This window comes from Rhinolophus sinicus, linkage group LG03 (genome assembly GCF_036562045.2).
Source record: "Rhinolophus sinicus isolate RSC01 linkage group LG03, ASM3656204v1, whole genome shotgun sequence".
In the NCBI taxonomy this organism is placed as follows: Eukaryota; Metazoa; Chordata; class Mammalia; order Chiroptera; family Rhinolophidae; genus Rhinolophus; species Rhinolophus sinicus.
In genome coordinates, this window is record NC_133753.1 from 148,275,573 (window position 1) to 148,296,237 (window position 20,665).

At 40.4% G+C, this 20,665-nt stretch overlaps 1 protein-coding gene across 1 annotated transcript in view; it reads right to left on the reverse strand.

The window, feature by feature from the left end:
* THBS4 (thrombospondin 4) overlaps positions 1-16,629 on the reverse strand; it is a 46,312-nt gene extending 29,683 nt beyond the window's left edge. The window contains exons 1-2 of the mRNA XM_019728193.2: positions 16,325-16,629; positions 10,228-10,431 (exon numbers count right to left, since the gene is read on the reverse strand). Coding sequence (XP_019583752.1) covers positions 10,228-10,431; positions 16,325-16,412 — 292 coding nt within the window. The 5' untranslated portion in view covers positions 16,413-16,629. The remainder of the gene's footprint in view (positions 1-10,227; positions 10,432-16,324) is intronic.
* Positions 16,630-20,665: the final 4,036 nt, after the last annotated feature.

Genomic DNA, 20,665 nt, shown 5'->3' on the forward strand with positions numbered 1-20,665 from the left:
TATGGTGGTTACCAGAGGGGAAGGGTGTGGGAGGAGGATGAAGAGGGTAAAGGGGGTCAAATATATGGTGACAGAAGGAGATTAGAGTGGGTGGTGGGTACACAAGACAATATACAGATGATAGAATTATACACTTGTAACTTATATAACATTATTAACCAATGTTACCCCCTTAAATTTAACTGGAAAAAACATAAAAAGACATTCCCAGTATTTTGTTGAGTGAAAAAAGGTTGTAAGTCAGTACAGTTTCATTTAGGAAAATAATACATGTGTATGTATATATGTATATATACATATATATAAAATTAGAAGGACATATGTCAATGTTAATCTGCTCATTGCTGTGTGCTTAGATGATGTATTTTTTCTCTTGCCTATCTTCATTGTCTCATTTTTCTACACGAAACCTGTATTACTTTTATAATACAAAAAAGTAAAATAGAAATGAATTACACACATATACCCAAAAGGTGCTTCTCTCAATCTGCACGATTTGCAGCAAGTGATTCGGATCATCTTTCCTCAGGTACCTGTTTTGTAGTGTAAATGCCAACTTGGTGCTGCCCCATGGAGTAGCCAGCCAGGAATACCTGCTTATGTTGCTGTCTTGCCAAAGAAAAGAATCACTACTGTGCAACTTGAAGGCTTTCTCCACATGACACTTTCTCGGTTGATGTTCACACCCCTTTAAGCTCTGACTAGATTTACGCTTCCATTTGACCATGGCTGGCGAGGGCCAGCTGGCATCAGGTTCTGCGACGTTCGGAGATGCCAGGAGGAGTCAGACAAAAGCTCTCTTCCACCTACGTGGTCACCACCACTTGCTTACTGAGAGAAAAGAACTGATAAGACCTGGCAGGACAGATTGGCTAGACTCTAGAACAATACTATGTTTCCTGAAGTAAAATATCGAGGACTTAAATAACTATGGTAGGAAGAGAAAGAAAATAGTGGGATGGAGGAAAATAAACATGAATTAAAATTCTTGAGGTCTTTTAAATATGGGATAGAACAGAATTTTTACCCCTTTATTTAAAATTGTTAAGAATTTACAATAGTAACTGCATGGCTGGAAATTAGAGGTGTATAAAATACCCAAAAGAAGGAGAAATTGAACCCAAACAGGCATTCATTACATTTTTTAAACTTCTATGTCTTTATTTTTTCCAAATACCTGGAGTTTTTACAGGTCATAAAAATACCACTTGGACCACCAAACTTCAATTAGGTCACAGACACATATACTCAATATCTCCTTATTCTCATGACAGCTACAACCTCTGTTCCTCATATTAACAATTTCAGAGGATACACAGAGTGGCTTAAAACAAATACTCTTGTTTTTGTTCCCCAAACTGAGATTTCTGTGGAATTCAAAGGAAGCATATTTTCACAGGCATCTTGCCTGCTTTTAACAGACCTTCCAGGGCATGTGAGCCATGATTTATTTTCATAGCTGAACAGCTAAGTTTAATTTATAAATACAGAACCTAGTGGAGTACTTTACACATAACAGGTGCACATTAAATGTTGTGAATATGAACTTACAATGAATAACTAAATGATTGCATTTAAAGCTTTTCACATAAAATATAAAAAGTTTAGAGAGTGGCAATTCAACATTTATTGCAGGTAGCAAAACCTACTATTGTGTTCATGCTGCCATTTAAGGGTACTTCTGCCTTGCTCTGTGCTGCAATGAACACTGAAATGACAAATTCCTTATGCTCCTAGATCTCGTGACAATAGCAAGAAGAAGAAAAAAGGAAAAGAAGAATTATGGAAACTTCCATCTTCACAGTGTCTGTTAGCAGAAATATTATCAAGTGCTTTGACATTTACCATTCTTCATACTTGATCCAATAATTCTTGTTTCTCTTATGGCTTCCATTTTTCATTTTTCTTTTTTATTGCAAATTCCTTACTTCAGTGCTTCTATACTTATTTCATCTTCAGAGCAGTAAGACTACCCCAGAGGGCAGACAGGCACCTGCTCAGAAAACTCAACATTTTCACATCAGTCATACAGAGTCCAGAAACAGCCTAAAGCTCTGGCCCAGAGCTTGCAGCCTGCAGGGTGACCTTCTCCAGAAGCAGCACCATCAGAGTGGAGACAACAGACATGGTTCCCTCTTCTCTCTGGCCCCCCTTTCCCAGTGATCACCTCACCCTATCTCAGCCCAGCACACACACATAGCAGAGGGATCAAACCAGAGGACAAAATACTACAGAACGAGACAATCATTTCCGCTTCTGGAGGAGTGACAAGCCGGTGTCCTGAGATTGGTAGGCATGGTCTTCTCCTGGGTCTCCCACATCTCTGCATGCCTCCTGGAGCATCTCTCTCAGGAAAACAACTCTTGTTTCTTTAGCTGTGGCATATTCAGTTCTCTTGCAACCTTTGCATTCACCACGAACTGAAACAAGTTTGCTTGGTGATTTCGTCCTACCTCTCTCTCTCGGCCCATACAAAGAACTCTGCTCGTCTGATAGAGCTGAAGGCTGTAGATCTTCAAATGGCGTTTCTGCCTCTACCCTGTTCCATCTCTGGGTTGCTTTGTCAGATTTCTGACTCACCTTCCTACTTAAGTCTCTTTCTGCAGTTTTTCTGGACAACTGGAGCTTCTTAGAGGACTCTTCTGACCAAGTTATTGCCTTCTCAAATCAACCCAGGAACAAGCAAATGAACTCCTTTAATAGCTCCCTAGTGGTTCCTAAATAATGCCTGCATTCCTTATCCCAGGACTAACCCCAACCTTCTGCCACCTTCATGACCCTCCATGCTGCTGATGCCCAGCCAAGCTAAACAACTTGTTCTAGGTTTTCACCCCTCTCTAGCTTTCTCCAGCCTGCCTCATCCTGTTCTTCCTGTGTGGAATGTTTTCTTCTCCATAGCTGTCCATTGCTACACATCTGAAGCGAATATTCAGCTCAAATGCACCCCACTCCCTGGAGTCTTCCTTCTTCCCCATGCTTGGAAGTTATATGTCTCATTTATAGTCCCATAACACTTTCTTGGAACTTTTCCATGATTCAAATTCCAGTTACGGCTCAGATACTTAATAGCAAAACTAACAAGCCTAGGGTCATATAGCTGTGTCCACTTCTTAAGCTTCTAAATGGAGTGTTAAGAAGCTGTTTTTCCTACTTCATTTTGATTTCAGTGGTAGTCAAATAAGAAAATGCAAAACTATAAACTGCTATACAAATGTAGGCATTAGTATATCTATTTGTGTTTATTTCTCTTGTCTTCCCTACTAGAGCATAAACTCTAGGGATCTATTTCTTACTAATTTTCCCATGTACCATAGCATCAGAGAGCACCAAATACAACTATTAATTGCACACAAAAAATAGAGTATCACATGTTCACTCCAATATTTTAAAAACTACAGTCTTTCTAAAAATGTGGGGGGCAGTTATCTTTTGGTTTATTTATCTAAATCCTTTCCTTCTAACCTTAGCACCTTCGTGTACTTGATAATTTGGGGCCAGATTTTATGGCTACATTCCCATGCCTCGGTATCAAGCTAACATAGGAACCACACAGCCCGGCCTGGTTAAATACCATCTCAGTGACAGGCAGGAGATGAAAAAGCAAACCCAAGCAATAAAGATTTGAAATATTGCTATCTTGAGGAAGAATTTCCAAAGAGTTCTTTTTTTTTTTTAAACGGACCCGGTAGTCAAAAGTATTATGATGTGTTGAATGTCAAAGCAATGAAGCAGTGTCAGCTTTAAAGAACTGGAAATAATATTTTGTCTGCTTGGGCAAAGGAGTTCAGAGTGACCTGGCCTGCAGGCAGCAAACTCGGGAAGGTAGCACTCTCTGCTTTGCTTGGCAAATGGCTTTGCTCTTTGGCACTTTTAAATATATGATGAAAGCCATTGGTGTCAACCTTTCCTCTCCTTTTAAAATAATTGTATATTTCAAAAAGCTTTATTGCCATTAATGTCTCTTGTGATGGATATTCTTGTTTGCCTTTGCTTATTTATCTTTATGCCCTATACGCTAGGTCTTTGTAACTTTAGCGCTTTGGAAATATATAAAAAGCAAATCATCAAATTTCTTTTCCTGTAAGTATTCTGGGTAACTCCCAGGTGTGATAAATGTAGTTTGTGTGGTTCAAAATTTTCTTACAGTGGTTTGAAAAAATGCAGTTTACAGAGTGTCCACACACACACACACACACTCACAGAGAGAGCAAAGAAATCATCCACTGAAAGGAAGCACAGTAATTATATTAAGCATCTGCAGCAGGCTTTATATTTTGAGGAATTATGAGACTCATCACTGTACACAACTATCTTGTGGATGAAAAAGCAGGGAGTATGCACAGAATCCGAAGGTCATGTTATAGGAGAGAGTTGCAAAGCAATTTCTTAAGTGCCCACGGAACCTCTCTAGCCTTGGAAGAGCCACAGAATATTAGCATTATAAGTTATCCAGCTTAATATCTCACTTCACAAATTCCTTCAATACAAATGCAGCCTCTACCAGCACATTTCCAGTAACAAGGAACTCATTACTTTGTGGAGAAAACCATTTCATTTTTGGATTGCTCTCCAAGATTTTCCTAATATAGAGCCAGTATTTGTTTCCTCTCCTTCCACCAGTGGGTCCTAATTTGACTCTTCAGAGCTATAGACAGATTTAGTCTTATCCTCAATCTGAATGATAGTCTTCAAATAGTTTAAGGCAACTTTTACCTCTCTCTCTCTTCCGTCTGGCTCCTTTATTTCTCCAATTCCTTTAATTTTTTGACTTATGATGCAGTAAAAAATAAGTTCAGAGGGGTGCTGTTTTGGTTACTCTCAAGGTAATCTCTGACTTGATGGTGTCCCCATGAAATGTGTCCAGGAATAGACATGAGATTCCAGATGTGGGCTGGACAATTCAGAGTGCAGTCGGACTATTAGCTCCCTTCATCTGGCCACATGCATGCATTAACAAAGCCTATAATTTAAGGAACTTTATAAAACCATTGCATTACTGTATCTGTTTGTTCATTCAGCAAATATTTTTGAGCAATGACTATGTGAGGCACTGTGATCAACAATGATTTGTCCTTAATGTTGGTGACTAGAACCCTTAGGATAGATCTCCCACATCCTGTATTTCTGCAATTTCCTTTTCATGCCTAGATGATGAATTTACATTTATTCCTGTTAAATTTTATCTGACTGGTGGTGGCATATCATGTCATCCTGGTAGGTCCTTATAAATCTTGATGATGGCATCCAATATGTTCTACTGTCTTTTTCAGCTTTGTACCAATTGCAAACATGATAAAATACTGTCTATGTCTTCACCTAAGTCATTAATAAGTTGAAGAGTTCAATGCCCAAGATAGAGCCTTGTCAAAAACTACCAGATAATTTGCTATAAGGCAACCTACCAACTCCTAACAGTACTATTTATGTAGCTCACTTTTAAAATGTTATTCAGAAGGGTATAATGAGTAACTTAATAAAATTCTTTTCTGAAGTCAAGATACATTATATTCATAGCATCTTTTTGCTTTATCAGTTTAGAAACTTTACTTACAAAAAAGTTTGGCATGACTTATTTTTAGTAAACCTATTTGTCTTCAAATAATCCTAGTTTTCTTTTCTAGGTAATCCTAAAATACATGAATAATACTCTAACCCTCTTGGGGTTTGTCCTAAAGTTCACTAAACTTTTCCATTTTCTGCATATGACCACTTTAAAATTGAGTTTATTCAAAGGCACCTCATAAGAATATTGTGAAAGTTAAAAGGGAAAATGAGTGTTGAGCCTTTAGCACAGTCCTGATACACTGTAAGGGTTCCATAAATATTATTACTGTTTGAGGCACCTCATTTTTTTGCCATTCATTATTGGGTTCAGAATTCTAATTTTTAAACTCTTTCATCTCTCTCAAGCTGTATCTCTCTTTAGGCCACGGGCTTCAGAACAACTACTCCGAACTATCTGACATAAGATACCTTCAGGCTAAGGAGCTTGCCTGACTCTTTCCAGTCATTACTGCAAATTCTTGGGGTTCCCTTAATTTCTACAGCACCAAGTTGTTCTTCTGTGGTGATCAAATTAACTAAAGAAGCAGTTCTTCTCGTTTGCTTTTTCTAAAAGGTTAAAGCTTTCATCAAGGCAAGCCAAGAAGAGTTCACCAAATCATCACTGTCTTTGGAAGATAGTTACCTAAACAGTAGAGAGATATCTATCTACCGCTACACTGCCACCTCCATCTCCCTCTCTCTCTCTCTCCCTCCTTCCCCAGCTCCCCTCCCTTCCTGCTGTCCTTTTCTTCCTCCCCTCCCTCCCTCCCTTCCTTCTTTATATAAGAATCTGACATTTTTACTGAGCATCACAGTCTAAAAAAAGTTATTATACTTTATATAATTCACTTCTTGCAATCAACCTGTGAGGCGGCTATTATCTCACTTTAGAGATCGTAATTAAAGCTAAGAGCGATTCAGACATATAGTCACAGTGACACAGTTGTTAAGGTTTTAACTGTGACTCACATGCAGATACTAACTGGAAAGTTGCCTCTATTCCAGATATGACAAAAGCATCAACCATATCTTCTATCCAGTCAGATTGTTTCTATAGAATGCCTATTTTTATCAAGGTTATACCACCTATATTACTAATAATCTGATAGATAATTTTTACCAGAAATACTACCTATATTTCTTAAATATCCTCATCTTAATTGTCAACATTCATTCATTCAAAAATGAATCTGAGCTTACTACATGTCAGATATTGTATACTTCCAAAATTTCCATAATAGTGTGTGTCTTCTTTAACAAACAAATCTACTCTTCTCGGCCTCTACTTATTCTATTCAATCCATTCAGGAGCCACTTTTATGTACAAGGCCCTGTGCTAGGTGCTGAAACAAAGGTGAGTTAAGGGATGCTCAGTCCCTGCCTTCAGGGAGCTTACAACCTTGTGAAGAGAAAACCTAGAAGTAATTCGAGTACTAAGACAATCAAAGATCAGTGCCTTCCATAGAGGTACAAAGTAATATAAGGAAAGATGTCAGGAACTTGAGATGAGTTTTGAATGTGTGGGATTTTGGCATTTGGAGATGGTGCAGGGCATGTACCAAGGGGAGCACAGGGCAAGAGGATGGAGAAGGAAAGACAGCATGGGTGGGTCCAGGGAACGGTAGCCAGTCCATCCAGCTGAAGTAACGGCTGCATGGAGGGCTGGAAGGAGAGATAAATTGGAAAGGTTGGTTGGGGGTCATGCAGTGGAAAACCCTGAATGCACAGATGGGGTGTTTGTTTATATCTGATTCAGTTTGGAATGGGGAGCCATGAAAGGTCTCTGAGGTGAGCATAACTTGATCCCAGCTATGCTTTATAAACAGTAATGAGGCTGCCGTGGGCAGGATGACGTGGAGCGGAGCGCTCAGTGGTAAAGTAATTCTTGGCAGTCTTCATGGGATACACTGCAGTTTGTTATAGGAGCTCACCTAGGGCCCAGACAATCAAATCTCTCACTCTCTGTGAAGTCACTCTCTCCCAAATCATGGCCTTCAATGCAGGGAAAGATGGGTCCTATTTCCTAGTCAGATGTTTTAAGTCAGTAGAGATACATCTGAATTTCTTCTGACTGTTTCACTTTTTCCATGCAAATCCAGAGAACAGGAGATCAGCTAAGCCTTCCCAGTTGAGTAATGACAGGGACTCACCTTCCAGGAAGATGATTCTCCCCCCACCCCCCACAAATTATGTCAGGTCTGTATGGCCACCACTGAGTACCTCAACGGGGCGTCACAACTATATACCAGGTCTTTTCCTTGGACCTTTTTCTTGTCTCACAGCACCTTTCCTTGTCCCAGTCAGAATGGGTTGCTCCTCTTTCCTAGAACTTCCAGATTCCCCAACAACGGTAAATCTCTGTACTTTTTCCTATCGCTCCAGTGAAACTTCCCTATGTCAAATTCTTCAACTCTATGAACTCTAATACCAGTATAAATTCCTTTGTTTCCTGAGAATTTTCATTTCCTGATTCTTTTTAGACTATTAAAAAAAAATTTTTTCCCCCCTAAGAGCTATTTGTCTCCTCCAATAGGTTGGAGGATGCAGAGGTGTTTATCATTCCTCTCATTTTCTCCTCTAACATGGTGATCAGCTGGGATTTACAACTGAATCACATGATGGGTGATTCTTCGAAGGAAACATACTAACAAGTCCCTTACCTATCCATCTACCTGCCCATATATCTAGCATTACCCCTGCTTATTAAAATTTACAGTAAGAATCAGTTTAGTGGAAGTGCTTCCTATGTTTCTAGGTAACAGACTTTCCACACTGGGTTCACACATACTGGCCAAGAGGGTGAGATTCAGTGAGGGTGAAATGCTAGAAGCAGAGTTTTTCACTCTACAGAGGGCCTTTTAGCCACTAAGCTGAATGAGCTAAAAGAAAAATCTTCCATGCATCTAAAATAGACAGTTTAGTGCAAAGCTACTGATCTTTAGATGAAGGGTGGTTTTTATAGATCACAAACTGAGTAGCTGGATTAGTAGAAGATGATATTCCTTCAATAGATGCGAGGCAAAATGGGGCTGATTCAAGACAGAGAGATGGGCAAAATTACCTTCTACCAGGGTTGGAGGTGGGGCAAAGGGAGAAGGAAAGGGAGCAGGAGCTATGTCCCCAGACTCTCTTCATTATGTGAAACCTCACCACAGACCCCAAAGAGCTGTGAGGCACACAGACAGAGAAAGCAGACTTGTGAGTGGGGTGGGAGTAGGGGAGGAGGATGTTGGAACTTGACATAGGAGGGGTTAAAAATCCCATTCCTTCTTGCTTTTAATTCTATAGTCCTATGAAAGCTAAGAATTAGGAATGTTTTTCAGCAACTAATGCCTGCTGAGTAGCTAAGTGTTCAATCACAATTAGAATCTAAGAGTCTGGAGTACTGTTATTACATGTTTCCCCAAAAATAAGACCTAGCCGGACAATCAGCTCTAATGCGTCTTTTGGAGAAAACATTAATATAAGACCCGGTGTTATATTATATTATACTATATGATATTATGCTGGATCTTATAGTAGAATAAGAATATTAATATTTGCTCCAAAAGATGCATTAGAGCTGATTGCCTGGCTACGTCTTATTTTCGGGGCAACACGGTATCCATGTTCTTTGTAAAGCAAACTGAAATAAATATAAAATCTAGTTGGAAGGACTGGTCCTCTTTCTTTTATTAAAAGCATGAGGCAGCATGAACACGTAACTGTCATATTCCTCAATAAGCAGGAACAGGTGTTGTCCCCAGGGTACCGGCAGAGGGGAAGGAGATGACAAAAGAACAATCTTTTTCTTTGGGAGTCATTTTTTGTAGCAACTCATTTTGACAGTGAAACATTTGACAGCAAAGGGACCAAACAGGTGACAGACTTGTGTAAACTGGCACAAAACAGGTGGAAAAGAGATCTGTTCATTTAATTCTATTGGTTGAGGTATAGTCTCTCCATTAAGTCCAGAATGGTGCTTACAAAGCTAGGAGTTAGGTTTGCTCAGCCACATGCTTCCAAGGTAACATCAAATGGTGTGGTGGTTAAGCGCTGAATATTTGTGGTCCCTGCCCCAAATTCCTATGTTGAAGTCCTACCCTCTCAATGTGATGGTATTAGAGTGGGCTTTTGGGGGGTAGTGAGGTATAAATTAGGTAAGAAAGGTAGGACACCCCATCATGGCATTAGTGTTCTTATAAGAAAAGGAAGACAAAAAGCGCGCTCTCTCTCCACTGGCATGCGCTGAGGAGTGGCCATATGAGGACCCAGTTTCTCATTTGGAACTGAAACGGCTGGCACCTTGATCTTGGACCTATCAGCTTCCAGAACTGTGAGAAATAAACATCTGTTGTTTAAGCCACCCCGTCTAAGGTATTTGTTATAGCAGCCGGAGCTGACTAAGATAGTGGCCTAACTGTCCTGGGTCCTATCCCTTCCAGAACTGGATCCAGAACAACATGAGGGACAATGTCAAAGAACATTTTCACCACAAGCAGTCCTTCATTTTTCTCTCCCAATATCAAGTCACGCTCCCTAGATAGGTAAATATACAGTTAGAAGAATTCGGTATTGAAAACTGAAATGAATAGTGGCTGAGACTAAAATTGTACAAGAGAACCATCTTCTGAAAAGTAGATCCCAAATCCTGGAACAGAAAAAGAGGATTTTCAAGAAAATGATGTATGCAAATTTGCTTACCTTTGTTTAAGCGTCCCATCACAGTAAATTCAAAGTATTTGCTATTGTCAGTTGAAGAGTAAAGGCCGAAGATGGTGGCTGAACTTTTAGTCTGCAGCTTGAACGTGGAGATCACATAGAGCTCATTCAGGGTGGGGTCTGTCAGGATTGGCTGTAAGGCACCTGGGTTCAGCCTCTGGCTGGAGGATGGCAGAAGGTCAAAGACTGGGGAGGAAGGAGAGAGAGGGGTCATCAGCGAAAGATTTAACTTTGGGGTAAACATGCTTTTTTTTGAGGGGGGACAATTTGACATTAAGCTATGAGGTAATGTATACTAACATGGTAATTATTTTTCAACATTGCCGAATTCCTTGGTTCTTCCTTATTACTCTTACAGGGGCTGAACATTTGAACCAGAAGAAATATAGCACAGTATTTATCACTATGTTACAGCCCCCAAGAGAAGACTAAGTTTTCAAATCCAAAATTGCATTTGGCTGAAGAAGTGGCTCTGAAAATGCCCACTGGGAAAAGCACTGAAGGATTAAAGTACAAGGGGACAGGTGAGAGCATCCAAGTCATTGCTTTTCTTATGTCCTCAAGTAGTGAATTTCTGGGGTCCCTGGGGTTACTCATACACCTCTTGGGCCAGAGCCAATTATATTTTCCTGGTCAATGATAAATGACATAGGAACACAGCAGAAATCATGGATGTGGTGGGAGATAAAGTGTCAGAAAAACAATTCACTACCTTTGTGAGACCTAAATGTTCCCTTTGGACATTTACAGTTCTTCAGTATTTCTCTGTTAAAACATCCCAAATGCAGAAACAAAACAAAACAAAGTGGTCTCTATTTCTTGACTGTACCTGACATAGAGTTGGTGTACAAAAACTAGAATCTGCATTTGTATAAATTGCTTTTGATCAAGCTACCAGCACTTTCTCTCCAACTTTGTAATATTTAAGAAAGCTACGAGAGAGTACATCCAGAGTTATTTAAAAGGAAATGGCCAAATTTGGGTCATATTCACTAGAAGCTACTTAGTATTTCTGTTGGTTTATGCAAATATTGCTTGAACAATTCCACAGCCTGCATGAACTTCAGCCTCTGAGCTATCTCCTGGATACAATAATCTGGTTACTAAAAGCGTAATAGTATTCATAATTTATAAAGAGCTGTTAAAAATCAATAAAATAAGCATCCTTATGGAAAAATGCACAAAGAACATGAAAAAGCCATTTACAGAAAAGAGTTACAATGGCAAAGATATATATATATATATATATATATATATATATATACACACACACACATACACATATATATAAATATAAATGTTTATATGTTTAACTAATGATGAAGGAATCACTAACTTAAACAATAAGGTATTTTCACATCAAAATTGGAAAAACAATAAATACAATAAATAATACCTAACTGTTAATGAGGGTTCAGGGAAATGGGAACTCATATACTGGTGGGTAAGGTTTAAATGAGTATAAGCATTTTGAAGACAGTTTAAATAACAGTATCAAAGGCTCTAAGACATACATGCTTTTTGATTCAGCAATTCTACATACAGGAATTTACCCTAAGGAAATAATGGATAACATGATAAATTATTTGGGTACAATGATATTCACCCCCAGTGGTAATTCTAGAATTTCTATTTTGGAAGGAGTTATGTCAAAATCTAATTGTAAGAGGTGGGAAATCTGAAGCTCTGTTGGCACAGCACTTTGTTATGAAAAGAAAGTGTCCTCAGCGGAGAAAGAAGGGCTTGACAGAGATTAAGGGGATTTTAGCCATCCAAAGCCAACCTGTGACACTGCAACTGTTCAGCAATTACTATTTGTAATATCAAAACACTGGAAACAACTTATAGTAGAGCCCTGGATAAGTAAATTTTGGTCCTTCCAAAAAGTAGAATACTATCTATTACAAAGGTAATGTAGCTAAACATTTATAGATATGGAAAGATGTTGATATTAAGTGGAAAAAAAGATTATAAAACTATACATATAACAGGACTCCATTTGAAATATATACTTGCATAGAAAAATATTTGAAAGACAACATAACAAAATGCTATGAATAGTAGCTATCTCTGGGTTGTATAATTATAAATTTTTAAATATTCTTTTGCTTATCCAATTTTCTATTTTTTACAATAAACAGGTATGGCTTTTGTAATAAGAAAAATAAAGTAATACCTAGTTATTAAAAAACCTAGTTAGTCAAGATTGTCTACTTTTTTAAAAAGACAATCTATCTTCAGATTGAATCTATATTGTTTCTTTTATGTGTTCCAAATCTTACACAATAATGAATTTACTACTAGAAGTGCTGGAAAGAAGAGTATTATGTTCCTTCTAGCACCCCACATTCCCCAAACATGAAGAGTGCTGCCTACTATACTTCAAAAGAGGAACAGAATTTTTAAATGTCCAGAGAATTGGAAATTCCACCAGTGAGGGCAAAAGGAAATAAGGCAATATGTTTAAAAGTTCCATTCAGAACAAGGCATCTTCAGAAAAGAGATGTGTCTTTAAGGCATGGAAACTGCATTCAAAGCCAAACTCAAGAATTCCTGATTCTTGCTTTGACTATGATCATTTCCATAATTTAGCTCAAGCTAAATTTACCGTACTTCAATCTGTATGGTTTGTTTAATCTGCTGGCTTCTCTCTCAAGAGGCAGAATTGGCATTAGTTAATAATGAATTTGGAGAGTGTTTTGAAATGGAAATGAGACACTACAATTTTCTATGAATGTTATTACATTTTAGTAATAGTGCTAGAATCTAAGCACAACCTTCTAGTATTAGAGGTGAAATTACTGCTACCAATGAGCCCTACTACCATGGTATGAAAATCAAATGCATACTAATAAGATTAGCAAGGCTAGCTCAGAGGAGAAAGGAGATAAGCAAATTATCCAATCAAGCTGATAATCTCAAGAGTAATTATCTCAACATTAAGTATCTATCAGAAACTTAACTTAATCAGATAATCTACAGCAACTATATCAACCGGATAATTTAGGTAATATGGCCTGATTTCAAGTCTCCATAAAACAGGCGGCTCTGTCTAAGGAGAAGCAAAATCCATATCAGTAGAACACTAGAAAGTTGCATGTTTAAATGTCAGAAATTCATATAACACAAAATAGTATACCCATACATTCAAACCTGCCAAATAATGTCTGCAATAAGAAAACTTTTGAATTCTGTTTGTAAAAAAGCTTCCTTTCTTACACCAACGGCCACAAAAGCAAAAGTAAACAAAAGCTTCTGCACAGCAAAGGAAACCATCAACAAAATGAAAAGGTAACCTACTGAATGGGAAAAAATATTTGCAAATCATGTATCCAAAAAGGGTTTAATATCCAAAATATATAAAGAACTCATACAATTCAATAGCAAAAAATTAAATAAATAAATAAAACCCAAACAATCTGATTTAAAAATAAGCAGATCTGAATACATTTTTTCCACAGATGACATACACATGGTCAATGGGTACATGTGAAGATGCTCAAGATCATTAATCAAATGTAAATCAAAACCACAATGAACTATCACTTCACACCTGTTAGAATGTCTAATTAAAAAGTTAAGAAACACCAAGAGTTGGTGGGGATGTGGAAAAAAGGGAACACTTGTACACTGTTGGTAAGAATGTAAATTGGTATAGTCACTATGGAAAACAGTACGGAGGTTCCTCAAAAAAATTTAAAAATAGGGGTGGCCGGATGGCTCAGTTGGTTAGAGCGAAAGCACTCACCAGCAAGGTTGCCGGTTGAACTCCTGCATGAGAATGTGGGCTGTGCCTCCTGAAATTAAAGAATGAAAACGGAGACTGGACTTGGAGCTGAGCTGCACCCTCCACAACTAGATTGAAGGATAACGACTTGGAGCTGATGGGCCCTGGAGAAACACACTGTTCCCCAATATTCCCCAATGAAATTTATATTTTTAAAAAAGGTGAAAAATTAGTATTTGGGGAAAAAAATTAAAACTAGGACCACCATATGATCCAGCAATTCTACTTCTGGGCATTTATCAAAAAACAAACAGAAAAACACTAACTTGAAAAGATATATAAACCCCCATGTTCACGGCAGCATTATTTATAATAGCCAAGATATGGAAATAACCTAAGTGTCCATAAGATAGATGAATGGATAAAGAAAATATGATACAAATGCTACATGCACACACACACACACACACACAAATACATATATACAATGGAATATTATTCAGCCATAAAAAGGATGAAACTTCCCACTTGTTAAGTGGGATATGCTAAGTGAAATAAGTCAGACAGAGAAAGGCAAATACTGCATGATCTCACTTACATATGGAATCTAAAAAAAAAATTAAAAAAACAAGCTCATGGATAGAGAATAGATCGGTGGCTGCCAAAGGTGGCAGTTGGGCAAAATGGATGAAGGGGGTCAAAAGGTACAAACTTCCAGTTATAAATAAATCATTGGGATGTAATGTACAGCATAACAATAATTAATAATATTGTATTGCATGTTTGAAAGTTGCCAAGAGAGTAGATCTCAAAAGTTCTCATCATATGAAAAAAATTTCTGTAACTATATGAGGTGATGGACGTTAACTACTTACTGTGGTGATCATTGCACAATATACACATACTGTGTTTCCCCGAAAATAAGACCTAACCGGAAAATACGCCCTAGCATGATTTTTCAGGATGCTCGTGATATAAAATAAGCCCTACCATATTTCCCCAAAAATAAGACTGGGTCTTATATTAATTTTTGCTCCAAAAGACGCATTAGGGCTTATTTCATATTACGAGCATCCTGAAAAATCATGCTAGGGCTTATTTTCCGGTTAGGTCTTATTTTCGGGGAAACATGGTATTGAATCATGCACACTTAAACTAATATAACACTACATGTCAACTATTTTAAAGGAATAAAAGTTTTCTTTCTTACCTTCCTAGAAACAAGGTCACAGGGAATAAATATTATAGACTACAGTATTTCAAATATGTCAACCCAAAGCAAAAGTAGTACCGTACCCTCCTGAAACCACAATTCTGGTTGCTTGGTTTGGAATCAAAATGAGTTATTTGGCAAAATGCAAAGTTTAAATGGGTGATTACTGCAATGGGAGGGAAAGGGATTTGAGAACGCCCTCACAGGCATTCTTCATTCTGACTATATGAGAAATAACTTCAAGTTGTGTGTTCTCGTCCAGCTTTATTTCCTTAGTCGGTAGTAAATCAACCTGGGCACCAATTTAAAACAGATGAAGGTCATCATTGGATAGCGAGTTAGAGCCCTAAGGTCTTGCTTAAATATTTTTTTTCCTTTTGGCCTTTACAAAAATTCCTGTTTAAGCTTAAGTGCTTTCTGCTCAACGGCTATTTTCACCCCATCTCACAAAGGGGCTTGAGACTTATCCAGGTGTCTTTTCAATTACTGTATTTATCGAATTTTTACTTCTTCATAGAGAAAGACCGATTCCTGTTCTATTTATCTCAGGAATCAAGAGATCAAGCCAACTCCCTCAGGAGGTTTTGGGATTGAAGCAAATTCAGCGCAGAGAAAGATGAGTGGCAGGGCAAATGGGGTAATCCTGCGCCTTTCTCGGGGTGGTCGGTGTCAGACTTTGTAGGCAAACAGAGCTCCAGCCGCCTCGAAGGATTTAGGGAGGAAGGGGAGAGGGGAGCTGCGGCCAGACAGCCTCAGGGGACAAAACCCGGGTTACACTCTACCTCAGACGGGGCATGTTAGAATTCTGGGGCAGTGTAGTCAGCTTTGAAGTTAAAGCCCACGTATTTGCATAGACTGAAAATAAGTGTTGCACCTCACAAACTACTGTTTAGGGAATTGGTCTCATCGCAGGATAATCGAATCTCAGAAATGCTACTCTAATCACGGCTTCCAATCACAGTATGCTTTGGCTCGGGTCCCCGAGGGACAGAGAGGTGCCGGGCGAGGCCACAGGAGCCAAGGGCGCGCTGAACTGATCCCCCCCCCCCCCCCACTTGCCCCAGCGGAGCGCGGACAGCGGGCTCTGTGCAAAAGGAGCCCGGGGCCCGCTGTCCTCGCCGCAGCTCGCGCCCACTTACCCTGGGGGGTGGCCTGGGCGCCGTCCCCCAGACAGGGCTGCAGGGCCAGGTGTAGCAGCAGAAAGGCGGCTCCACGCGGGGCCAGCATGTTGGCTCTTCCTGCTCCCCGCGGGTGCCCGCGAGCGACGGCAGCTTTGGCTCTGCCTCAGTGTCCCCAGGCGGCGCGCTGTGTCTGGGTGGGGCCCCTCGCTGGCGGCGCAGGTGAAGGGTGCGCGGCGCGGGGAAGGCGCGAGGCTGGAGTCCGCGGCTGCCGTCGGGGGCGGCACTCTCGTCCTGGCGCTGCACACAGCTGGTGCGCTTGCTGCAGGGCTGGGAGGCCGCCGCCCGGCGCTTTATGGCCGGACCGGCCCCGGGGCGGGGGAGGGCCGAGGCCGGGGCGGCCCCCTTGGCTGGGATCCTCTTTTGCCGGGAAGAGTAGGGGCGGCCGGAGCGGGGAGCCTGGGAGGCGGAGAAGGAGGCGTGAGTGTGGGGGCGCACAGGAGCCCCGAACCGACCTGGTTCTCGGGTGGGCGTGTAGCAGTCCAGGACGGCGAGGGGGCTTAGGAGCGGGGAAGAGAGGGTGAGCAGGGGCTGGTGAGCAAGTGAGGACTGTGCGAGAGGCTCACTGGAGGGCAGGGTGAAGATGAAGGAGAGGAAAGGGGCGAAAGGAGGAAGACACTGACGCTGACCCGTGCGCTGTGGGCACCACCAGTCCGCGGATCTCTTGTACTCCTTTTTAGAAGAACATCATTTGGACGGGCTTTTAACGCCCATCTTGGGTTCCTTTCCGAATGAACCCTGAAGGCTCTCCGGGAACATCTGCCTCCTAAAGCGGTCCAGGGAGCACCTGGTTTCTTTCATTGCTTTCATGTTTGTCTTGAATACCTCAAATGTTGAATATTTTTCCCATCAAGTTTTGAGACGTGAACAGTGAACGTTTGAAAGTTTTTGCGTTTTTTAACGGAAATAAAACACATCTCAAAGAGTCCATCTGGACAGAACTGTTTACAGGAGGGAGGTGCTTCATGGAGAATTTATTTATAATTTAATTCAATTTCTGCCTGCCCATTTTTGTTCAGCCCTCCCAAAAGATCCCGTGTGACAGTTTAAAGGTGTGGGAATAGGACGTGAAAGAGAGAGAAGGAACGAAAGGAATTCGTCCTCCTCCTAGGCAAAGCCACCTAAAAATAACGGGGATTAACTAGAAGAAAAAATATTTCAGAACAATGGCAAACTTTTCCCTCTGAAACAATCTTGACTAATGGAGAAGATCTACTAAAGTAGTTCTATCCCTATCTTTATGTCTCAAAGAATTTCTTTCAAAATTTAAGAAGCTATCTGCCACAAGGCGGAAGATTAATCCATCAGCTTATTCCCAAACTGCGAGAGTAACCCCTCACCAATTCTCAGTAATTCTGTTTACAGCCAATGACCTGGAGATTGATGAACTATCTTCAGAACTCTCTTCCATTTGAAGTTTAACGTAGTTCTAATCCAGGCTTCATTTAATGCCACATTACACAAAAATCACTGTATTGAGGGTGGGTCACTGTATGTGTACATATGAGACAGCACTGAAGAGACCAAGGATGTACATATTTCCAGCAATGTGACTATAAACTACTGAGATGGATTAGACTGGAGAATCTTCAGATCTGCAAACTGTGTCCCCAGGAGTGGCCTGGGTCGGAGAGGACTCCGGCCTCCCAGTTTCTGCTTCAGGACGAGCTTTGCTTGTATATGTTTTACACAGTGGAGTTGAGAGTAAGCAGGATTAAACTATAAATTATTTGACGGCAGATACCCCTTTCTTTAGTCTTTTATTTTTAGTCATCTTTGCTAGGCATCCCCAATTCCTAGCAAATTCCCTGAAAAATGGCTTGCATGGGTAGGCACACAATACATTTTGGTTGAAATTGGATGGCTACTAAGTATAATGGAGCAACAAAAGAATCAAATGACTTTCTGCTAGCCTAACAGAAGTTACAATCTAGTTTTGCTTCTAAAGAGCCTGTATTTTTATGAAGCCGTTCACTGGGAAATCTCAATCACCTTTTTCTTTGTGTCCTCAGAATCAAGAGGAAATTTGATTACAATAAACATCACTAAATTGGCTATGAAATCTATGGTAAGGGAGGTAAAAGAGTTAATCAGTTTGTTTTCTGTGTTATCTCCTTAGAATATCTGTTGTTGCATTATCACACTGAATTTTAATTTATTTTAATAATGTATTAATTTGTTTACTTTTACTCCCATGTCAGACTGTGAGCTCCTTAGCACTGTCTCATTTATCTTTTGTAGCCCCAATTCCAAGTACAGTACCTGGCACTTAAATAGTGAGTAGCTCACTGAATTGACTTTCCTTCTGTTAATGCTGTAAAGTAGGGTAAGAGATTGTGATATGTTAGTAATCCATTCATGTGGTAGGTTGCAAAAATGGTCCCAATTCTTCACTCTTCTATATACACATCGTTTGCCTTCCCACTATGTATGACTCTAGGCTTGGCCATGTAACTTACTTGGACACCAGGACTTTAGTAAAGTACCACAAGTAGAAGCTTAAAAAGTACTTGTGAGATTGGGCTTGCTTCCTCTCATACCTCTGCCTTTGCTAAGGCTATGCTAGCCTGTTGGAGAATGAGAACATGTAGCAGAGCTGAATCACCACAGCCACTGTAGGCAAAGCTACCTGAGATAAGCTGACAGCTGACTCAGACAGGTGAGTGAGTGAGTTCAGGCAAGATCAGCACAGCTGTGTCTAGGTGACTCTAGACATGTGAGAATAAACATTTATTTTTGTGTGCCATTAAGATTTCAGGGTTATTTGTTATTTAATATTATTGTAGATATATATATATATCTCAATATACTAGGTTTCCTTCTGTTTCTAACTATTGTAATACACAGTATGATTCCAGTTTTGATGTTTGCTGACAGCTTTCAAGCTCTGCCATGCCCCACATCTGACCAAGCTGATAAGAAAGCCTGGGTGATCCTTCCTTTGGTGCCAGGAGGAAGTTCAAACTGCGCAAGCCCTCGACCATGCACAAGAACCTCAGCCCAGCCCCAGCCCCTAACCACCATAAAAATTCCAAAGCCATTCTTCTTTCCCTGATCTCTCAAGCCGCTTTCAGACCACCCTGCTGTCTCCAGAAAGCCTCATGATGTGAATAAAAACCTTTCCAAATCCTTTTGTGGTATGTCTGGCATCATCATCAATCTTGAATTCTAAACCCAATTTTGGGTGTGGAGACACCTGTCCTGCTCCTGCTCCTTCTGTTTTTGAGAAGTGGAAGTAGTTACTCATATTACACACTATTTGGCAAAACTAAGTAGAAGTTTTATACATATTTATTAATTGATATTTGTATAAAGTTATCATTATTTCAAGTTTTCCATTAGAATTCTTCAAGGGAACAGAAATGGAAGATAATGACTGACATTTAAAAGTGGTTTACAGAGGAACACATCAAAATTACAACTAACCTACAGAACCACCACCACTGAGAATCACCTGAAGTCTAGCTGAACTGAAGCCGTATAACTAAGGACATGCAGAAGAAGCCACGTTGAGACCGATAGGTGGGACAGAGAGGCTGATCCCATACCCACCTGTGATCATTAAACATTGGGAGGAATATCATGGCTGCAGAGGTCTTCCCCCACTCCCTTGCCCAGAGGAGCAATAAGTTCCAGCCCCATACCAGGCTCCCCAGCCCAGGGTTCCAGTGCCACAGAGAAATCTCCATAAATTCTGGCTGTGAAAACAAGTGGAGATTGTGGCTGAGTGAGACAAGGGAGGCTGCAGTCCCAGGCACCTCTTAAAGGGCCCATGCACAGACTTACTTGCTGACAGACTCACATGCTCTGAGCTTGGCCCACAGTAGGGCCCCTGGGGCTGGAATGACCAAGCCAGAGCATCACCTCATCACCTCCAAAGATGACACAGCCAAAGGGCAGACTGGGAAGTCACCAGAGCCCTGCTAAAGTGAATCCTGCTTTGTAGGGTCAGCCTCTGCACAATAGCTCCTCCAATGTAGTCACAACCAGTCCTCACAACCAATCAGCCCAAGGGTCAGTCTCTCCTATTGATGTGCAAACAGCAACCAAGGCTCAACTATAATAGGCTACACACAACCCACACAAGAGACACACCTGGAACCCCTGGCTCTGGTGACCAGAGAGACTGCATCACTGGGCCCTATAGGACACCTACTACATAAGTCCACTCTACTAAGACCGGGAGGCATGGTATTCCTGTCTAATACACAGAAACAAACACAGGGTGGCTGCCAAAATGGGGAGATAAAGAAACATGTCCCAAATAAAAGAACAGACCAAAGCTTCTGGAAAAGAACCAAA